The sequence below is a fragment of the Barbus barbus genome (assembly GCF_936440315.1).
Source record: "Barbus barbus genome assembly, chromosome: 50".
Taxonomy (NCBI): Eukaryota; Metazoa; Chordata; class Actinopteri; order Cypriniformes; family Cyprinidae; genus Barbus; species Barbus barbus.
In genome coordinates, this window is record NC_136728.1 from 2,129,023 (window position 1) to 2,149,165 (window position 20,143).

General features: G+C 37.9%; 1 protein-coding gene across 3 annotated transcripts in view; it reads left to right on the forward strand.

Annotated features, from left to right (window-relative positions):
• Window positions 1–20,143, forward strand: part of LOC306867940 (anoctamin-5-like) — a 41,281-nt gene that overhangs the window by 7,447 nt on the left and 13,691 nt on the right. Inside the window, exons 3-13 of one of the 3 annotated variants that reach the window (XM_079413893.1) lie at window positions 191–322; window positions 7,504–7,611; window positions 9,015–9,083; window positions 11,278–11,562; window positions 11,684–11,794; window positions 11,920–12,035; window positions 14,114–14,248; window positions 14,442–14,547; window positions 14,667–14,727; window positions 16,692–16,843; window positions 19,013–19,087. In XM_079413893.1, the coding sequence (XP_079270019.1) occupies window positions 191–322; window positions 7,504–7,611; window positions 9,015–9,083; window positions 11,278–11,562; window positions 11,684–11,794; window positions 11,920–12,035; window positions 14,114–14,248; window positions 14,442–14,547; window positions 14,667–14,727; window positions 16,692–16,843; window positions 19,013–19,087 (1,350 nt within the window). Of the gene's footprint in view, window positions 1–190; window positions 323–4,079; window positions 4,203–7,503; window positions 7,612–9,014; window positions 9,084–11,277; window positions 11,563–11,683; window positions 11,795–11,919; window positions 12,036–14,113; window positions 14,249–14,441; window positions 14,548–14,666; window positions 14,728–16,691; window positions 16,844–19,012; window positions 19,088–20,143 lie in introns of those variants that run through there. The other 2 variants (XM_079413895.1, XM_079413894.1) reach the window with 2 other exon arrangements.

Consider the following 20,143-nt stretch of genomic DNA (forward strand, 5'->3'; position numbering starts at 1 on the left):
TTGTTATCTTTCCGACTCCAACACCCATCTCAAGCCTTTTCTTGGCCTTTATATTTTTATGATTGAACCTTCTTAGGCTCCCATCAGTTGTAATGACATCAAAACACACAGAATCAAGATAAGCACACCCTGGTTCTCATCTGTGACTGTCACAATTTCTCTTCTCCCTGTCTCTGTACTCTCTGTGTAGTCCATGCTGAGTGTTGTGTCTGAATGCACAAGCGCTGTGTCTGTTTGCTCAAGTCATTCTTCAGTGACTGTTTGTGAACAGTGTGAGAGAGAACACACTGAACCACAGCAGCACCTCACCAGCTTTAAAGGGGTAAGAAGGGAGTGTGTTTGTGTTGTGTGTCAGTTTGAAGTGTGTCTTAAAGGGGCCATAGCATGCTGATGTCAGTGTGCAAGTTTAATGTAAGTGTGTTCAACCGTTCTCTCTAATCGTTTTTTACAGAAATAGAACTAATTTCCGTGCCGTGTCAACGAAACATGAAACAAAGGCTGCTGTTCACAGGGTAACTGAACTTTAGACCGCGGCCTCGATCGCGTTTCACTCGTAGCTGAGAGTTGGTCAAGTCATCTTTATTATATACTGCTTTTAACAATACAGATTGTGTCAAAGCACTTAACAGTATCACATTGGAGGATAGAGTGTCAGTAATGTATAAAAATAAGATTAAACACTCAATTTTCAGTTAAAGGCATTTCATTATTGAGTTCAGAGATGTCACTAGCTCAGTTTAGTTTAAATAGTATCTGCTAAATCAAATTGACGATAATCGCTAGAAATCAAGTGTCCCCAACTGAGCGCGACAGAGGCGACAGCGGCAAGGAACCAAAACTCCCTCTGTGACAGAATGGAGAAAAAACCTTGGGAGAAACCAGACTCAGCCGGTTAAAAAAATGTACGGACTGCAGGTTTAAATAAAAATGTTTTCAGCATACATTTTACTACATATGCCATTTACATATAGAAGTCTTAGGAATAGTTCACCCAGAAGAAACCTTTAGTAACATTTTAAGTGGACTTGCAGATTTTGCAATGATTAACGTGTTTTTCTCTACTCACACGAGAGTGTTTGCATGTCCTGTTACTTTAGATGCTCAAAGTGATGGGCGTTCACTCGCCGCTGCTTTTGTTGATGACTTGTGAAACCATAAGTGTCATGCAACTAAGATAATCTGTGTCCTTGAAACTTAATGCATGAAACTGTAGTAATATCATTATATTGCTGCTGATAACATGCTTAGAAGATTATTATTTTTATATAGAGAGAGTTCATCTGGATTCATTATTACAATAAAGCATTCTGAAATAAGTTAGTAACAGTTGAATATCAAATGGACTTTCTCCTGGACGGATTATTGTGTAGTGTGAGCAGATGCCATAGACCTGTCTTTGACAGTTGTGTGTATATAGCCGTGTCTTTATCCTCACAGCTTGCTCAATTCATCCACAGATCTGGAGAAAGAGAGCTTTATTTCTGAAGTACCGCTCCAGGGTACGCCACGGTAAAGAGGGCTGAACTGTGTCCGTGTGTGTGCTTGCTTTGAGTGTGCATCGTGCATATGATCATTTAAGATTTTATTGTGTCATGATGGGCAACATGAAACGCATGGCAACACGACTGGTCTCTGTAATGTGACTGACGACTGTGAAAAATGATGTGGGATAAATGAATACAGGTGACTAGGGTGGGACCTCATTTTATCCATCTGTATGTATTGGGTTGAAGTGGTGTTTACTATTGCTATTGCTAATACTTAAGATTAGAGGCTTGTTTAAATAACTAACCATAAGTATTACACTTCAGGTTGTTCTGCGTCATTTGTGCTACAGGCATGAATACATGAATTTGTGTAGCTTTAAGAAGAATGCAATGACTATGATTTGAGGAAGAAGTGCGCTATGATTTTAGTAAAATTAAAGGGTCATGACATGAGAAATCTGATTGGCCTTGATCTTTTGTTCACAAAGAATCATTTGTTGAAAGATGAAGTGGTACCAGATCTGACTGCAGCTGCATCACAAACCCTAAGTAAATGAATACACAATGCTTTATCTGGAAATGACCTTTTTTTTATCATGTTGTCAAATTACTTGCATGCAATAGCATGGAGGTGTTGATACTGTTTCCTATGCAGTGACGTTAGCCAGTCATAACAGTGGCTGATTCCTGAGAAGCCTTAAAGGACCTGTCCCTTAAAACGGGTTGTTTCAGAGAGGTCCGAATTTATTCATTTTTTTGTTTGTTTGTTTATTTATTGTGCAAAAAAACTTTATTAACATTATAAGTAAACCTCAAGGAACATATATATAAAAAAAATCAATGTCATGACCCCTTTAAACATTTTAAACCCATGATTTTATCCCAAAGTCTGATCAGGCTAACCTATTAAGAGTTGTCAGAGCAAACCGTCTGATATTGAAGCATCTTAATATATTCTTTCCCATTATTGAAAATAGCTGAGAGCTTAAATTGGTTTATTTTACCTTGATTTGTGAAACTTCCTTAACATGAAAGATTCGTGGCCACATGAGAAACACAAGTGTCTAAATAAAGACCATGCTTCTTTCCCTGCATGAACATAAAAGCATCATCATGTTCATTAGCTGTGTTTTTTATAGTCAGAGTCTCTAATTGTGTCATGTTACATAATTATATATCTGTGTGGGAGATGCAGTTTTTTTGTGGATGAAGGCTGTGCAGCCCATTTACTGAACCACACATATGCTTACTCTATATGCAAACACTGAAGTGTATGGCTATTATTGCCTGCTCTTTCTAACATATGTTCATGTGTATCATCTCCAGCTTGTAATTACAGGAAATGAAAGAGGGAGAGACCTGTAGTGAAAGAACAGCAGCCGCTCTGCCAGGTCATATAGAGACAGCGGGATGTTAATTTGGAAGATGTTTGCGCAGAAGAGTATTTCTGTGTGTGTCAGTGAGATTTGATTACAAAGATATCAGGCTACGTTGCTCTTAAAGGGGCAGTTCACCCAAATAATGCATTTCTGTCATCATTTGTTTCACCACGGCAGGAAGAAATTCATACAGATTGTGAACAACATAATGCAAGTGCATAAATAATGCCAGGATTTGGAGAAAAAAAAACCTTGGAAAAGTACAGATGTGAGGAAGGCTGAGTGAATGAGATCAGGCCTTATTATTTGCATGCTGCTGTGACTGCGATACCGAGCTTTAGTGCTTTTGGAGATGTCACGATCTGTAAATGGGTTTTATGTTTCACATGCAAATGACAGTAGAGATAGCATTACTGTGGAAAATTGTATTGCTTAGCTTTCATAGCTCAGCTTAATAGGTTTGTCCGCCTAGATTTCACTGTTCTGTCTGTTTTACTTAATCTATCATGTAAATTGGAAAAAGAAAGAATGAATCCCCCAGATTTACATTTGGTATAACATTGCTTTGAAGGTGGGCTCTTTAGCATAGTAACCACAAAACAATGTATTGCATTGCTCAAAACACCTTAGCAACCACATAGCAACGCCCTAACAACCACTCCTGCATCCACAAAGAAGGCAGGGCATGTGTATTCATATAGTACACTATACACAATAGTAATTCAACGTGATTTAACTGACCCCCCTTTTGAACATAGATGTGAAAATGCACTGAACTTCAAGTTCATGAACGATTTGAAATACAGACCTAAGATTGGTCTCGTTTTAAAGAACACAATAAGTGAATGATTGCGGAAGTAAAAGCATTTCAGCTGTTTTCTAAAGGAGCGCATTTAATACACGGAGCCGTTCACTGACAAGCTACATATCGCGTTAATGATCGAAGGTGATGTATCAGCGCTAATGAACGCGATATCTTGTCAGTGAACGGCTCCGTGTATTAAATGCGCTCCATTTGAAAACAGCTGATGGATATTTACCGCTAATCACGGAACCGGCTTTACTGACGAGATGCGCATGATTATATATAAATATATATCGCCCAGCTCTAGTTTACATCAGCAGGACTGCACCCGCCCTGCTGGCACGATGATGAAGTCCTCTCTGTGAGCCCCCTGCTCTCTGTGTCGCTCCATCCGCTCTGTTAAAGACCGTGTGTGTGTGTGTGTGTGTGTGTGTGTGTGATTAGCTGGGCTGCTGGAGGAAGGGAGGTGGTCTCCGCCTCTGGAGACTACCAGAATCCTGAAAGATGCAGCACTTGATAGACGGATTGGAGGTAAAGTCTTCCTCTCATCTCCATTTCTCTCTGTTCCTTCCATCTCCCGTCTGCTGTTTGTGGAATAATCTCTGGGGAATTTGATACTCAGTGGTCCTGACATTACTATGGATTTACTAATGGATGTTGGTGTGTGTTACTTTAGCAGGGAAGCGCCAGCCGTAGACTGCTGGTAGTCATCTGGAGGTTTTGTTTGTAGGAGAGGCCTAAGAAAATCAGCGGTGTTTGCCGGTCAAGCCTCAGAGAAGGTTGTTTGGCTTGGTCACATCTCTGGAAGTGGCCGTGAGAGAATGTAGAGGTGTTTCACGCCGGGCTGGCTTTGTGGCCACCGGCTGCATTTGTTTGTTATGCATTGTGTATCAGTTATTTTTAGCTGCTGGTGAACAGCTGCAGACTGACAGGCCTGGACGTATTTTCCTGGCTCCGGCTTGTGTAGCTTTGGCCAGTGTCGTTGCTAGTCTCTCTCAGGGCTGATCTGAGGTCAGTGCTGTCATGCACCCAGACTGTAGACTGTGATTAACGTACGGTTTAAGAAAGATGTTCAAGACTCTTGTCTGGGGTTAAATATGTGCATCTCTGCAGAGGCTTTCCTGAGTGTGTTTACTGATCCAGTCAGACGGTCCTGAACACTGGGTGGCAGCAAACTGTATAACTCACTACTTTGAACTGTAGAAGAGGAAGGCAGTTTTGAGTTGAAGGCTGTGTCTTTTCATGATGCCAGTGGTTCTCAAACTTTTTTTTGATCATTTATTGTCTCTGTCAAGGGCGTATATTTGCTTTTGACATCGGTGGGGGCATGACAGCAGAACTACACACCCTCTTATTTCAGTCTTGTGTTTAATAGTGCTGTCAAACCATTAATCGCATCCAAAATAAAAGTTTTTGTTTACATAAGTGTGTGTGTATTGTGTATATTTATTGTGTGTGTATATGACACACATACAGTATATATCTAGAAAATATTTACATGTGTGTATTCATATAAATTATATCATAAAAATATACATTCGTGTGAGTGAATTTATACACAATACATATGCACAGTACACATCTATATATATATAGGTGTAATATAATAATAATAAAACTTATTTTGGCTGCGATTTAATTATTTGACCGCACTAGTTTTTAATGTTGTGGATATTTCAGCTAACAGTTTGCTTTGAAGGCCTACCTTTAATTTAACAAAGTAAAATGTAAGACTGTTCATGGTCACTTAGATCGCTGTTTAAAATCCTGCTACTCGCATATAGTTTCCCATAATATCACAATATTTGTCCCAGATTATTGTTAATGTACATAATGACTTCAACCTGTAGGCTGGAAGTTTGTGTATGCATATTTCAGCAAAACATTTCGCAGGCAACGCTTTATATAGCCTAGAGAGCTAATAATAGCCATGCATCTGTTTTGTCAAACACTGTATTTCAAACTCATCGAAACTTTAATTCCTGACGTGTTCTTGTCTATGAACTGTTTTGGACTGCTGTGTTGAACTTGGAGCAATACCTGTGAGTTGTTCTAAACTCAGCGCTGTGCTTTTCGTCCGGTGTGCGACTACCTTACTGGGCATAGTTATTGCTTTCCCCGATTACTGTTAATGTTGGGGATAATTTGGTAGTCGTTGGATACGGTATTGAATATTTCTGCTGTGCGCCCCACACTTTGAGAACCACTGATTCAACCCAATTCTTCAGCATCACATAAAAAAATGTCATTTTTGCCACAGTATAATGGAGACTAAACAGGAAGCAAAGTGGGAGAGAAAGAGGGGAATGGGATTGGAAAGAGCCAACAGCTAGGATTCAAATTAGGGTTGATTTGTCAAGGTTTAGTGAAAGTATGTACATTTTGGCTGTAGTTTATGGACTAACGTCAGTAGATCCCTCCTATTGGAAAAATACATTCAATAAAAAAAGGTAAAAAATGTAGAGTTTTTAATCAGGTTTGGGCTAGTTTTAAATTTGCATTCACCCAAAAAAATAATATTGTTATTTCCTCACCCTCAAGTTGTTCCAAACCTGTAGTAATAGCCAGATACTTCTGTGTTTACATATAGAGTAAGTATATGTGTGGTTCAGTAAATGGGGCTGAGTTTCTTTCTTCTGCGGAACACAAAATAAGAGATTTCCAATGTCAACCCACATTCTTCAAAATATCTTATATAAATTATCTTAATAAAGAAATCGCTGCTAAAAACATTGACAGCCAATCAGAATGGACCTGACATTTAAAGCGACAGACGCAGTAACCGCAGCTCAAAACAGAATGCTATTGTCAGTGGATGTAGACACTAATACAGTTATTCTTTTTATATATGTCTATTCACACCTAGTAATATATGTTTAGTTCTTAGTAAATGCACAACCTCTATTGGACATTGAAAGCTCTTCAGACACAAATGCTTCATTAATTTAATAAAGGTGCGGTCAGATTAGGGGAATTTGACAGGTAAAAAATGTCCATGCATGAAGCACAGCTCATATAGAAGTCAAAATTACGTCATCCACTTAAACCTATTGCAGAAGCTGCAAATTTTTCCACGCAGAATTCTCATTTGCATGCAATTCAATTGAAATGACAAAATATTGCTGAACATCGGTAAATGTGACCGCACTAAGTCTGGCTTCTTTTAACATGCAGCTTGTGCTGAAGTATTTGTTCAAGTTCTATACATGCATGAAGCATGGGGGGGGGTGCGTTTTTGTGACATGAGGACACAAATGTGTATAATGACAGGGGAATGACATGGGTATTACAAGGAGAAGGTGAATTATGAGGAAATTTCCCAATGTCCCCATATTTCAAAAGGCTTATAAATCATACAGAATGAGTTTTTTTGAGAAAGTAAAAATGCAGAACGTTTCCTGTAAGGTTGGTGTAGGGCGATAGAAAATATGGTTTGCACAGCATAAAAACATTACGCCTACTGGAGAGTCCCCACCATTCACAAAAACAAGTGTGTGTGTGTGTGGCAGGATGCTTGTATTGTTTTTGTGGATGTTAGACAACAGACTGTTATGAACTGGTTTGAAACGTTGAAACTGCATTAAGACGGCCATGTTTAATACTGAATGAGCCCTCATAACATACACAAGATCACTGTCTGAACATGCATCCAGCTGTGTTTCCAAATATCCATTAAGGTGATGATATTTTATACGGTATCTTATGTATGAATTGGCTTTATTACCTTTTCAAGACTTTCAAGAGTTAAAAAACATTATGAAACCTCAGCACTTGGCTTAAAAGCTTGACTTTGTGCAAAATTGTGTGTGTGTGTGTGTGTGTGTGTGTGCAGGTGGATAAGCAGCAGCAGAGTAAGGACTCGGTGTACTTCAGAGATGGCGTGCGGAGGATAGATTTCGTTCTGTCTTACATCGACGACAAGGACGGAGAAAAGAAACAGGTGTGTCATCCATTCAGTTACGTTTTATCATTTTATATTCATATGATAACAATTTGTATTTTACAGGTTTATATTCATATGATAACTTTTGCCATCCTTCTGTGAGTTGTGAGATTGGCCTAATTGGAAGAAAGTAATAATAATTTGCCTAAACAAATTACTTTCATAGACTAATAGCCATTATTCAAAACGCTTTTTTCCTATCCCTTAGAAATGAACATTTGCATGGAGTCAGCCGCTTGTGTTAGAACTTGTGAGCAAATGTAACTTATCACGGGTCACATGAGTTGCTGTGTGGTGTAATCTCTGGATAGATCTGTTGAAAGTTGATCTGATTGTTCATCCCTTCACACACTGCTGATAATAACACTAGCTGTCATAAAACTGAAGGCATCCTAGATATGTTTATCTTCCAGTGGTGAATTTTGCACAAAGGTAGTTGATGTTGTTGCATGAGTTAGATTTGGTCTATTAAAACTTGTATGTCATGTATTCATAATTACACATTATAATTAATGAAAGTTGCAATTTAGCACATTTAAAATGAGTCCTGTCAAACGCTTAATCACATCCAAAATAAAGGTTTTTGTTTACATAATATGTGCGTGTGTGTGTGTGTACTGTGTATATTAAAAATAAAAAAGTTAAAACGTAAATATTTTTTACTGTTTGTGTATTTTTATATACATAAATACAATACACACACATGTTATGTAAACAAAAGCTGTTATTTTGGATGCGATTAATTGTTGTGCTGCAGTATGTTCGCTAACACATCAAAATAAGTGCCCTTTTAAAAGTGCTGCTTTAAATCATAACAAAATATGTAAATGTACTTTAAAGTAAAACTTTTAATTTGACATTATTACAAATTGCACTTTTTGAAAGTACTTTAAAATGTGAAGCATGAAGGGCACTTTTACACGTTTAACAATGTAAGCATATTTAACGCACATTTAATGCACACAGAAACCACAGTTGTTGACAATTGCGTATCACATGATCAAAAGTTGTAGCGAAACAACAGCAAAGTGTAAGACAATGAGTGAAAATAAGAGCAGACTGAATAGTAGAGCATGATAAAACACCTTTGACCCTGGCCACTAGATGGGCATTGTGCCCTGACAAGTCTCACACTGCTGTGTAGTGTGTGTGTGTGTGTGTGTGTGTCTCAGAGGTGAGAGTCTGTGTGCATTTTCACGTTCTTGTCACTCACAAAGCATGTGCCAGGGCAGGAAGTCACACACACATGCAGCTCTGCAGACACAAATATTGATCTCCAAATGCTTTACAGTCTGTTTGTCTGTCATAAATGGTTGCCATAAACCCTTCTTGTCCTGAGCACAGTATGCACTGCAGCAGAAGTACAAATCAGTCAGATGTGTTACTAATCTTTCATGTAGGATCGAAGGAAGGAGTTTGAGGCTAACTTGGAGAAAGCTGGACTTGAGCTGGAGACGGAGGACAAATCTGTGAGTGAAACATATGACATCACAAATGACTCCAGAAACCCCATCGGGACATGTGATATGTGACCCTGGACCACAAAACCAGTCTTAAGTCACTGGGGTATATTTATAGCAATAGACAAAAATGCATTGTATGGGTCTATTTTTCTTTTATGCCAAAAATCATTAGGATATTAAGTAAAGGTCATGTTCCATGAATATATTTTGTAAATTTCCTACCATAAATATATCAAAACTTAATTTTTGATTAGTTATATACATTGCTAAGGACTTCATTTGGACATCTTTAAAGGGGATTTTCTCAATATTTTGATTTTTTTTTTTTTTTTTTTGCACCCTCAGATTCCAGATTTTCAAATAGTTGTATCTCAGACAAATATTGTCCTATCATAACAAACCATACATCAATGGAAAGATTATTTATTCGGCTTTCAGATGATGGATAAGTCTAAATTTCGAAAAATTGACACTTAAACTGGGTTTAAAGGACACTTGGTTTTTGTGGTCTAGGGTCACATATACAGTGGTGTGAAAAAGTGTTGGCCCCCTTCCTGATTTTTTTTGCATGCTTGTCACACTTTAATGTTTCAGATCATCAAACAAATTCAAATATTAATCAAAGATAACACAAGTAAACACAACATGCAGTTTTGAATAAAGTTTATTATGAAGGGAAAACAAAATCCAAACCCACATGTCCCTGTGTGAAAAAGTGCTTGCCCCCTAAACCTAATAACTGGTTGGGCCACCCTTAGCAGCAACAGCTGCAATCAAGCGTTTGCGATAACTTGCAATGAGTCTGTTACAGCGCTGTGGAGGAGGTTTGGTCCACTCATCTTGGCAGGATTATTGTAATTCAGCCACATTGGAGGGTTTTCGAGCATGAATCATCTTTTTAAGGTCATGCCACAGCATCTCAATAGGATTCAGGTCAGGACTTTGACTAGGCCACTCCAAAGTCTTCATTTTGTTTTTCTTCAGCCATTCAGAGGTGGATTTGCTGGTGTGTTTTGGATCATTGTCCTGCTGCAGAACCCAAGTTCGCTTCAGCTTGAGGTCACCAACAGATGGCCGGACATTGTCCTTCAGGATTTTTTGGTAGACAGCTGAATTCATGGTTCATTTATCACAGCAAGTCTTCAGGTCCTGAAGCAGCAAAACAGCCCCAGACCATCACACTACCACCACCATATTTTACTGTTGGTATGACGTTCTTTTTCTGAAATGCTGTGTTACTTTTACACCAGATGTAATGGGACACACACCTTCCAAAAAGTTCAACTTTTGTCTCATCGGTCCACAGAGTATTTTCCCAAAAGTCTTGGGGATCATCAAGATGTTTTCTGGCAAAACTGAGACGAGTCTTTGTTCTTTTTGCTCCGCAGCGGTTTTCGTCTTGGAGCTCTGCCATGCAGGCCATTTTTGCCCAGTCTCTTTCTTATGGTGGAGTCATGAACACTGACCTTAACTGAGGCAAGTGAGGCCTGCAGTTCTTTAGATGTTGTTGTGGGGTCTTTTGTGACCTCTTGGATGAGTCGTCGCTGCGCTCTTGGGGTAATTTTGGTCGGCCGGCCACTCCTGGGAAGGTTCACCACTGTTCCATGTTTTCTCCATTTGTGGATAATGGCTTTCACTGTGGTTCACTGGAGTCCCAAAGCTTTAGAAATAGCTTTATAACCTTTTCCAGACTGATAGATCTCAATTACTTTCTTTCTCATTTGTTCCTGAATTTCTTTGGATCTCAACATGATGTGTAGCTTTTGAGGATCTTTTGGTCTACTTCACTTTGTCAGGCAGGTCCTATTTAAGTGATTTCTTGATTGTGAACAGGTGTGGCAGTAATCAGGCCTGAGTGTGGCTAGAGAAACTGAACTCAGGTGTGATAAACCACACTTATGTTTTAACAGGGGGGCCATGTGTGTTTGGATTTTGTTTTCCCTTCATAAAAAAAAAAACCCTTCATTTAAAAACTGCAAGTTGTGTTCACTTGTGTTATCTTTGTTTCAGATCATCAAACAAATTTAAATATTAAAGTGTGACAAACATGCAAAAAAATTAAAAATCAGAAAGGGGGCGAACACTTTTTCACACCACTGTATAACATCATTCTTTCTTGTTTACCTGTTACTGTTCATTTAAAGGAAACTGTATTAGAAACCGCATTAGTAACACCAGTTGCACACGGTTATCTTTCCAGGAGTCTGAAGATGGGAGGACGTACTTCCTGAAGATCCACGCTCCCTGGGAAGTGCTGGCAACATATGCAGACGTTCTGAAAATCAAAGTGCCTTTTAAAACCAACGATATTCCAGATAAAAAAGCCGTGCCCATGAGCTGGCTCTGTACGCCCTACCGTCTGCCCGAACGTGTGATGCAACCTGAGCCCGACTACTTCACTGCCACCTTTGACAAGAGCAAGACTGACTTCTTCCTCATCGAGGATAAAGACACTTTCTTTCCTCCATCCACACGGAACAGGATTGTAAGAAAACCAGTCAAAATGCCAAGAATAGTGTACAAATATTAAAATATATCTACCTCCACTGCAGCAAACTTGTACTGCCCTGTAACCAAATGCTTGGTTTATTTTCTTCTCCATGTAGGTATATTACATCCTTTCCCGATGTCGGTACAGTAAAGAAGACAAGGATAAGAAGGGCATCAAGAGGCTTCTGAACAACGGGACCTACGCAGCTGCCTTCCCCCTGCATGACGTGAGTCTTTAACCGAGTGCATCCAGTGGCGCACAAACCTAGTGACTATTAGATGTTTCTCTAGAGACTTACGATTCAGAAGGTTTAAGAACGATAATAACAATAGCATTGTGTGTTTTCTGTAGTGTAGGTACTGGACCAGGTCTCGTGATGCTAACTGTGACAGCGAACGCTATTCCTTGTATAAACACTGGGCTGGTTTCAGCCGCTTTTACAAGGAGCAGCCGCTCAACCTCATACGGTGAGACCATTCCTTCATTCAAAAACACGCACACAAAAATGGACATTTTCAATCTTTAGAAAATATTCTTTATCATAATGTTGTATTTGCCCTAAAATGTCTTAAATGTTCACACACACACACACACACACACACACACACAGGCTACAGACAGTACAATACATCACGCGCAGATCGCGCGCACAGAATCATTCAGTGCGGAAATGTATTGTCAACACTGTTCTGTGATTTCTCAATAAAATAGCTTAGAAACTGAACAGTTCAAGCATATATTTCTTAATAAATGATTCCCACAGCTTCACTAATAGTAGAGAGACGCTGCCAGGTAGAATTAATTCACACACGCAATCATTCTAACTAATGCATTCATTCATACGAGTGTAATCTTTACTGTGCTACTTATCTGTATCTGATTTAGAACGAGCAGAAATCTGTGAGAAATATAATGAACCAAAGACGAAAGAACTGATCAAAATAAGCTGTTATAGGAGCTATTTGTTCATTAATGACGTCATCAGCGACTAGTCGACTTCAACTCGACTTTCAACACATAAAAGTCGACTTTAAAAAATCGTTCAACCCCTAGTGTGTGTATATATGTATTTTATATTGAACAAAATTATAAACGTAACTTTTTTTGTTTGTTTTTGCCCCAATTTTTCATGAGCTGAACTCAGACTTTTTCTATGTACACAAAAGGCCTATTTCTCTCAAATATTGTTCACAAATCTGTGTAAATCTGTGTTAGTGAGCACTTCTCCTCTGCCGATATAATCCCTCCACCTCACAGGTGTGGCATAGCATGATTATTGCACAGGCGTGCCTTAGGCTGGCCACAATAAAAGGCCACTTGAAAATGTTCTCGTTCTCTCGCGCTCTCTCGCGCTCTCTCTCTCTCTCTCTCTCATATATATATATATATATATATATATATATGTGTGTATATGTGTATATATCTATATAATATTTTAAGCAGCCTTTATAAGCAATTAGATTCCAAATTGTTATCCTCTCCCATCTTAAACTACTAACCATTAATAAGTTGATTTGACCAATGGAGTGAGTTTGAGGGTGGGACTGTCTGCTTGTTGTACTACAGATGGGCCAGTGATCATTAAAGCTGTTCATCCAGTGATAATAGGTTGCAGAAATGTATGCAATGCAATGCAATGAATTAAAAGTGAAAATGAAGTTAAAAACTTGGCAATTAAAACTTTTTTTTAATTTTAAGTTTATTAACACTGTTTTTCTTAACAGTCTCATACTAAAATAGAAGGCATGCTAGATAAATTTATCATTGGAAGATACATTTTCCACAAAGGTAGTTGCATGAGTTAGTTTTGGTCTATTAAAACTTGTATGTCATGTGTTTGTAATTGCACATTATAATTAATGATGGAGTTGCAATTTAGCATATTTAAAATATATTAGCATTATCAAATAACAGACTGCAGGTAAAATTGCAATCATGTTTCCCCCCATGTGTTTTAGTATGTTAGTTATCAAAATAATTGCACTTTTTAAAAGTGCTTCTATCAATCATCAAAATCACATCTAGTCTAATGATTAGTGCTGTCAAACGATTAATCGCAAACAAAATAAAAGTTTGTTTGCAAAATATGTATTCTGTGTATATTTATTTATTTATTTATATATATATATATATATATATAATACACACATACATTATATATTTTGAAAATATTTACATTTGTATTTCATATAATTTATTTTATAAATAAATATATTTCATATATAAACAGCATATTTTTCTGAAATGTATACATGCATGTGTGTATTTTATATATACATAATAAATGTGCTGTGTATTTTTATTATGTAAACACTATGCGATTAATCGTTTGACAGCACTACTAATGATGTATAAGGAACTTAAAAGCATTTTGAAAACACTGCCATTTTTTTATCATTACGCAAATAGGTTGATGCAAGAAATTAACTCAAGGTCCCTTTTTAAATAAATTATTACTAAATGGATGAAATCTAGAGACTGTGAGGTGTTGCTGACACTGAGCAAGAACATGGACGTTTCCTTGAATGAGTTTCCTGTACCACAGGAAGTACTATGGAGAGAAGATCGGCATCTACTTCGCTTGGCTGGGTTTCTACACAGAGATGCTGTCCTATGCCGCAGTTGTTGGTCTGCTCTGTTTCATCTATGGTGTGGCCAGCTTCGACGAAAACGTCTGGAGGTGAGGATAAGACAAGAAAACTGAGCAGAGAAGACAGTGTTATAGCGCCCCTTGTGGCACTGCTAAGAATGTATTAGCTTTTCAGAAAGCAATGGCATGTAAGGCTTGAGGCCTACAACACAAGTCAAGTGTAGCAACTTTGAGTCTGGGTTCACAGAAACCGTTTCTGAGAGCGCTTTGTTGTCTTGTGCAGTAAAGAGATCTGTAATGACAGCATTGGTGGACAGATTGTCATGTGTCCTCTCTGTGACAAGAAATGTGGCTACTGGAAGCTCAGCACAACCTGTAGCTCCTCATGGGTGAGTGGGAAAAAATAACTCTTATTCATTCAAAATCTTTTATTTACACATTTACTTATGGAGCATGCTTTTGTGTATTTATTCATGTAAAGTTAAACCTTCATCTGATTGCCTTTTAGCAATCGTATCTGTTTGACAACACAGCGACGGTGTTTTTCGCGATATTCATGGGAATATGGGGTGAGTAGAGCCTCTATTGTATCTGTTGTTCCCATTTGTTACATGAAACCACTGCCTACACCTTCTTTGCTTATCATACCTTATACAGTTTTATGTCAGTTGATCAGCCAATGAAAATAGGAAAGAGCCATAATATAAGTGAATGTATTAATATTTGGATGTAGTTTTAATTGTTATGATCATAATGAAAATGGCACATACGCTGCATAAAGTTGGTAAATATTTAAAGGGGTCGTATGATGTTGATAAAAAGAACATTATTTGGTGTAATGCAATGTGTTTTCGTGGTTCTAAAAACACATTATTTTCCACATACTGTACATTATTGTTGCTCCCCTATGCCCCGCCTTTCTGAAACACGCCGATATTTACAAAGCTCATCCTTCTGAGAAGCAAGGTGTGCTCTGATTGGCCAGCTGTCCGGTGCGTTGTGATTGGCCAAGTACCTCAAGCGTGAGATGGAAATGTTACGCCCCTCACTGTATCTTGATGCCGTGTCCCGGCGCGATGACACAAAACCAATTATAAATGAGGGATTTGTTGCATCCAGTGGGGACATAATTACTGATTATAATGACATACTGTCTTTTTACGCGTCGCGTTGCATCGCCCCGTGTAAACATTACCATGCCTGCGTTTGTGATCGGAGAAACGACAAACAACAAGCACTACCCTACACTGCTCAAAGCGTTTGAATCGTCAGTGGCAAATTCATTAAATATGAAAATATACTTGCAGGCTGAGAGTCAGAAAAGCCAGACTGTTCTTGCAAAGTTGGAATTGCCTCACTTTATAGAAACCGCCTTTGTGTACAGCTGGCATTGTAGGCTACTCTCCCAGGTTCAGGAAACAGTCCTCTGTAAAATGCGCTGCACACACTCTAATATTTGGGTTGAACTGTTCTGGAACAGTGTTGTAAATACAACTTAACCACTGATTTCTAGTTGTGTCCTCTTTTGGAAGCCGGCGGCAGCAGCAACACTACAGCGAGAATAATAGTTCTGCCCTCTTTCGTTGCGTAAACATTTGGGTGGTGTTTTATAAAAAAATCTCTTTGGGTTTGAGACTATAGGCATCTTAGCTATGCTCAAACAGCTTGTAACACTCCAAAAAGAAATAAACTTAATCGCATCATATGACCCCTTTAATATTTTCTTTTACTCTGACTCCCCTAATGGTAAAATATGAAACTTGTTCGTAAGCATTTAGTAAAATACTCCTGTTGTCAGTCAGTCATTTACAGCAAGTGTTGTATTTAGACTATTGTGACATCTGCTTGCATAAAAACATCTTTTAAATGATACATATATTTAGTACATTTTATAAACGATCGTAATATGCAGATGATGCAAAAGTGGGGCATATTTCGATAAAGAGCTGCAGTGATCAAAACATTAGACTTTGAAATATGCAGAAAATAAGCTCTGTGACCAACGAAAGTTTACGATTCTTACACGTTTCGTTCAACATGAACACAACTTTAATTTTGAAGCCTAAATACAAGGCTATAAACAAACTGCAGTCACATGACTTCAATGACCATAACCTTCAGACATCTCTGTAGTCTTTATTTAAAAATACTTTTGTCTGTGAAGGTTTGAGTTGGAATGGTTAGTAATAATCAGTAACTAGTGAGGAAATGAGTTTAGCTGTTTGTATGTTAGCTGTGACGACCACTGACAACCTCTGTAGACTCATTCAGACACTGCCTTTTTAAGTGAACGCTTTAAAAAAGAGGGTATTATTGATGTATTTTACGGTGTAGAATTAACATGAAAATATATTGAGCTTGTCAAACACAGACATTTAACAAACAAAACATTAACTTGAGGACGATGGGATCAGAATTGCTAAAATGCTGAATCTAGGTAGAATCTACATACATGTATCATCCTTGCAGCGCTCTGTGCCGCCAGGAAACAGACACAGTGCTTGAGTTTGTTGTAATTGTTCTCCGCCGTCAGTGACTCTGTTCCTGGAGTTCTGGAAGCGGCGGCAGGCTCGGCTGGAGTACGAGTGGGATCTGGTGGACATGGAGGAAGAGCAGCAACAGCTGCAGCTCAGGCCCGAATACGAGACCAAGTGCACCCACCGCCGACGCAACCCCGTCACGCAAGTATGCATTCATATCTAATGACCTTTTGACCCAGAGATTCTTCAGTGTGTATTTTCACCAGTAAAGCAAATAATAGTTTTGATCATATAGAGCTAGGTTCTTCATTCACATATTTAACTGTTTGTTAAACTTATATTGCAGCCATTCTTCGCTGATTTTTAACTGTTCCTTCAGCTGATTTTAAAATGTTAATTTTTTCTTACTTTTCGACTAGACAGTATTTAAAGTGAGGCAAGTCAAAAAGATTACCCGGCTAGTCAGAAAACGTTTATATAGACTGGGCGGTGATTGGCTCATATTAGACCCATTAGTCAGTTTAGATGGCATATTTAATTTGACAAAATGAAGATAAGGCTGTGATTGATGGACATAACAAGGTCTTGGTACACAGCTCCCGTTTTATAAAGCTTTTCATCCTCAAGAAAGCATCTGGAAAGATGCAAGTTCAGTATTTATTAGCTGAACATAGTGAATGCCACATACAATAGTCCATTAAATGGGGAAAGAGTGAGGGGACGTTCACACACAATGCGTTTTTCCATTCCAGTGTGCTACTTTTCCGTTGTTTTTCACTAGATGAATGTATGACCATTGCGCTCATGTCTTGCATCTCATGCAGTGCCGCTCATCAATGTCAGCTCCAAAGTAGTGGACCAATCAGAAGACTGCTGAGGCGTGCTGAAGTTTTTGTTTTAAACTAGCAAGTTGCCATTGCAACTTTTTATTTGACAGAAACATGGCAGAGGCATTATACGCTGCGCTTTAAAAAAAAAACATTCCTGAGCGTTGTTTTTAGATGCAAAGATGCATTCTGTGTGAACAAATCTGTACACTGCAAAAAAAAAGTTTTCTTACTATTTTTCTTTTCTAGTATAAATTCAAAAAATTCTTGTATCAAGATGCATTTACTTGACAAGTAAAAATTAGTTGATGTATTGTTTTCTGAAGAAATTATTAAAATTGTATTAATTTTTTTGCTTAAAACAAGCACAAATATTGCCAGAAACATGGAAAATAATCTTGTTTAGCCTTTGAATTAAGATTATTTTTCTTACCTCGTTTGCTTGTTTTAAGCAAAAACTAACAGAATTTTGGTCATTTCTTCAGAAAAGACATAATACTGGAACTCATTTTACTTGAGTAAATTTTACTTTTAAATGCATATTGATGCAATAATTTGTAGATACTACTAATACTAGAAAACAAGACAAAAATGCTAAGTAAGAAAATCATTTTTGCATTGTAGTGTTCATTTCCAAAAGTCATATTCAATCTGATTTCAAACCATATAAGTGACCCTGGAGTACAAAAGCAGTCATAGCACAGGGATATTTGGAGCAATAGCCAACAATACATTGTATGGGTCAAAATTATACATTTTTTTTTTGTTATTTTATGCCAAAAATCATTAGGATATTAAGATCATGTTCCATGAAGATAGATTTCCTACTGTAAATATATCAAAACTTAATTTTTGATTAGTAATATGCTTTGCTAAGAACTTCATTTGGACAACTTTAAAGGAGATTTTTCTCAATATTTAGATTATTTTTTGCACCCTCAGATTCCAGATTTTCAAATAGTTGTATTTCGGCGAAATATCGCTAACAATGCTAACAACCTTTTGACCGTTTTGAGGTCCAGGGTCACATATATTAGGTTTGAGTGTATTATGTTTGTAAAACTCTGAGGTCCTAATAGTATAATTTGACAGGCAAGGGGCAGAATATGAAGCTACATATTCTTTAGGTGTTTTCATGTCACAAATGGAGGTTGGGTCGGTAGTCAAGATTAGTTTATCCAGCAACCAACCGAGAAACTAGATAATCTGCGTGTTTGTTTGGCTTTGTTCGTATTGTGTAGGAACTGGAGTGGGTTCTAGAACAGACCCCAGCTGATAAAGCAGGCAGGTTTATCCTGTGCTGGGCCACAGTTGTCTTGTGGGTAAGGCAGGCACAGGACGACGATACTGTAGATTGGATTGCTGTGTGTGTGAGAGTGTGTAGCATTAGCAGCCTGCTTGCAGTGTGATTTGAAATGAATAACGACTCATTAGGAACAGGAAGAGTCCTCGCAGACAGCCGTGTGGACCGTGCTAGATTAGGGCTCCTGTGCCAGGTGTGTGGTGGTGGTTGCTCATAATCCCTGCTTTGCTTGCTTGCTGTGTAGGACATGGAGCCTTATTTACCTCTAAAAAGCAAGTGTGCTCGTTCAATACTGTCCGGGGCCACCGTCCTCTTCTGGGTGAGCATCAAAACCGTCTGCTACTTTTAGTATAATAATATCATTACACACAAACACACCACACACACACACACACACACACACAAACAAATACATAGTGAAGAATAAATTCTCAAATTGTTATTAGCCCCTTTTTATTTTAGCACATAATGCCAGCAATGTACAAACATACAGTGTGGTCTAAAAGTTCGAGACGACAAACTTGAGGTTCTGTTTAGCTTTAGCCATTAAAGCAAAAAGGAGGCACACCAAATACAAGAAATTCTGTTATTTATTTTTATATATACAGAAGTATTTTGACTTGTGGTCTCAGATTTTTGAACCCCGCTGAATATATTAGCTCTGTTCCAATGGTTTGTGAGCTGCTTGCATACGACAGTTTAGGACATCAAATATGAGTATGTTATTAATAACTAAATGTATCTAGAAAAGGATGTAGCAGTAGATTGTTTACTTTCATGCTCATTAGAGTTGTTAGCTTAGCAACATGCTAATATCAAATGTGAATCAAATCTCCTGTAAAGTTTGCGTGAGCAGTGCTTTTTATATAATGCTGAGTATTAAATGATATATTATATTGTATTGATTGTCTTTCATTGTGCAGTGGTCCAAATTAGGATTTTAAAAGGTTCCCCTGTAGCAAGGATGCTACCTATATTGGTAGTGATTAAAATATTTATTTTTCTTTCTTGTAAAGTGTATATTCCAGGCTTTTGAAATGCACTTTTTCTTTTTGAGAATTTAACGTAAACACTATACATTAAAAAACCCGGCATAGAATAGTGTAAAAGTATGTGAATTTGGACAGACGTATAGTTTTGGAGCAGAGCTAATATATACAAACACTGTACTGTATAGCAGATGGGTTACTGCATCATATATGGGTAAGACTCAATATTGAAGTCGCTGGACTGTATGGACACACAATCACACATCAGTAAGTTACATCTTTTCTGTAGAACAATGTGTTTTGACATGTCCTAGTCAGCACTGCATGTTCATAATTGAGTTTTTCTTTTTTAACTCTAGTTTTGAATGGATTGAGTAGTAATAGTA